This window comes from Cebus imitator, unplaced genomic scaffold (assembly GCF_001604975.1).
Source record: "Cebus imitator isolate Cc_AM_T3 unplaced genomic scaffold, Cebus_imitator-1.0 Scaffold553, whole genome shotgun sequence".
NCBI lineage: Eukaryota > Metazoa > Chordata > Mammalia > Primates > Cebidae > Cebus > Cebus imitator.
The window spans coordinates 313,181-316,089 of NW_016107868.1; the positions used below are offsets into that span (position 1 = coordinate 313,181).

Sequence of the window (2,909 nt, forward strand, 5' to 3'; positions counted from 1 at the left end):
GTTATTGGCAGGAGGACACAAAAAGGAATCTAAAGTGAGTACATTGTGGGAAAAAGAAATGGTCTTAAATTATTGTGAAGTTTTATAATTTTTTCCAATAAGATGTGTAAATATTACAGAAAAAATTGAACCACTTAACAAAAATCATTCTAAAAATTTTAGTTCAGCAGCAAAACATTAACTTACTAGAGCTTGCCATTTTGCCTTGAGATGTATAAAATGTTTATTTTGTTGAGTTAAAATTTCTAAAGTCTGCCCATGTGTTTTTCCATCTCCTTGCTGTATAAATTACCAAATAACTTGGGGTAAAAAAAAAAAAAATGTAAAGAAAATTTTATGGGAGAAGTATGAGGTATTTAAAAGGCATCTGCCTTTGGGAAAGTGAATGCTTTAATAATGAAAGATTTCTTTGTAATGGCTCAGAAGAAGAAGAGTCTATAAGCTTTTCTTGGTAATATTATATCATCCACGCCACATCAGCATTTCAGAGTAGAGGTTCTGTGCTGTGGAGAGGCCAGCCGCTGAGGCACCATGGCGGCATTTGCCCGTGTGTATTGCGCACCTTGTATTCCATTGTTTCCCAAGATCTGCCTTCCTCCTCTCCTGCCCTGGTTTCCTACTGACTCTTATTTCATTGCTTAGTTCTGTCAGTTACCCTGGAACTAAAAAGTGTGCTGACCCCTGATCTAACTGAATGTCTTTCCTGTAATTTGACTATTTATCTTTGTTAACTGTTCTCTGAAGATAGAAAACAGCTGGTCAGCCTGCTTTCTTATGACCTTCATAAAACCCAAAAACATCAGTTTTTCTTCCAGATTAGTTCCTACCTTTTTTGTCATTAACCTAGTGTTTTTTTTTTTTTTTTTTAATCTATTTTGTGCTGCTTTGTTTCTAAAAACACAAGAAACTCAAAAATAATCTGTTTTGTGTACCATATGAATATTTGTAGATACATTCGTTGACTTTCTGGCTTTCTTTAACAGGTTCCTCCTGAATTTGATTTCTCTGCTCATAAATATTTTCCTGTTGTGAAACTTGTTTGAGAGAGACTGGGAAAGTGACCATAAAAGGGCAGAGTCTACTTTCAGACCCCACTCTTAGAGGGCACATGTACCAGGCTCCACATCATGGGAAGCGAGATGGATTTCTTAGATAACAACTCATTATAAGGAATACTTTTAGTTTGACAGCCTTATATGACGTGAATGAAAACTGCTGTTTTAAAGTGGTTTATTATGTTCCATGGAAGAAACTGGTCTTATTGAATGCATTGATGAACGTTATATGGTTTTATTACAGATTTAATCACAAATCATTTTTTATGAATGATTGAGTGAAAATAGTGTTTGTAAAGGTTAATAAATTTCTTGACAAAAACAATGCACTGCTGGAGATGAAAAACATTAGCTCTTTGTCCATATTAAGAACTAAAGAAGGTGTATGCCCTTTCCAAAAACGTTATCCAAAAGGAAGTTTCAAATCAAGGGATTAATTAAACACTTGTATGAGATTTTGGTAAAATATCTTTAGAAGGGATTTTTGGGAGGGCCTCTAAGACATAAACAGAAACTAAATTACATGAGAATTGTGATTTTATGTGTCATGACATCACAAATTATATATCTGTAAGAATACGGATGTGTAAAAAATCCTTTACCTGTTACTTTTGGCACTTTTAAAAGACTATACATTATGTTTGCTGGTGACATTATTCAAAAAGGAGGCAGATAGAAATGTATATAGATTAAAATTTAGGTCTAGGTTTAAATGTGGTGTACTCCTTTTTGTTTACTTCATATTCAGTTTAACCCATGAAACATTTTCATTGTGGGGGGGGGGGTCTGTTCAGTATCCTCTGGCTTTGAAAAACTGACTACATTCCCCTGTGCTTTCAAGTGCCTGGTGCCCGAGGCTCTCCCCTTCCTTTCCTGTTCATCATGTCTCGCTTTCATGTTTGTGATGGCAGCTGTCCAGGCCTCTTGGGCCTTCCTTTTTGTCCTCTGTAGCAGGCAGTACTCTTTCAAAATGAGTTACTCTGTGGCTTAAATTGGCTTTGGTGGCTGGGCCTAAGGCTAGTGACAGTTTTATATTTGGTCTATGGTTAAAAGTGTTTTCAGCTTCAAATATCTTACTCTGATTTGATACCTTTCGTAAAAACACAATAGTGAAACTTTTCTGGAAATACTTTAAAGCAGCTAACCTTACTGAACTTGCTAAGAATGTTCTTGTCGCCCCTCTTAGCAGCTAATGAGGTAGCCTGGCTCTCTTTTCCAAGAGTGATAATACTTGTGTTATTCAGGAACAGCCATTAGGCATCCTGAAATTGTAGAACCCAGAAGTCTTTTTAAAATTTTTTTTTTTTTTTTTTTTTTTTTTAAGTAGCCTGTACAATAGAAACTTGAATTATGGAGAGAGAAAGAGTGTATCTGTTGCTGATTTAGTTACTTGGTTGAGAGTGAAAACACTGTTTCTGGCTGGTAATTACTGAATGCTTTAAATAAAAAAAGGCAAAGGAATGGTAGGAAATAGGCAAGACAAGAAACAAAAGAATCAAAAGAAAATGCAAAGAGGAAAACATTTGGAAACAACTAAGAAGAGAGCCTGAAGCAAGTTAGAAAGCTGAGAAATTATTCTTCCTTCCCAGTGGCCAAGATAAAGATACAACACATAAAAAATATGTCCCCCTTAAAAGGGGGGGGGGGGGAAAAGGAATATAGATTAATGCAGCATGGGCCCTGCTAGATGATGGGATCACTTTCAATTAAGAGGGGGCATTTTTTAACCACTATGTCTAATTGGGTCTGCTGGGATAGAGGAGCAGCTAGGTTATTTTCAAATAAGTCTTCCTAAGTAAAAGTTTTCCTTCTAATCTATCAACTAAAAGATTTATTAGTATGAGATTTATTAGT

The 2,909-nt window shown here is 35.5% G+C and overlaps 1 protein-coding gene across 1 annotated transcript in view; it reads left to right on the forward strand.

Moving 5' to 3' along the window:
• NAA35 (N-alpha-acetyltransferase 35, NatC auxiliary subunit) overlaps positions 1-2,561 on the forward strand; it is an 81,992-nt gene extending 79,431 nt beyond the window's left edge. Inside the window, exons 23-24 of the mRNA XM_017515609.2 lie at positions 1-34; positions 984-2,561. The exon at positions 1-34 is cut by the window's left edge and continues 2 nt beyond it. Coding sequence (XP_017371098.1) covers positions 1-34; positions 984-1,043 — 94 coding nt within the window. The 3' untranslated portion in view covers positions 1,044-2,561. The remainder of the gene's footprint in view (positions 35-983) is intronic.
• The last annotated feature ends 348 nt before the right edge of the window (positions 2,562-2,909 follow it).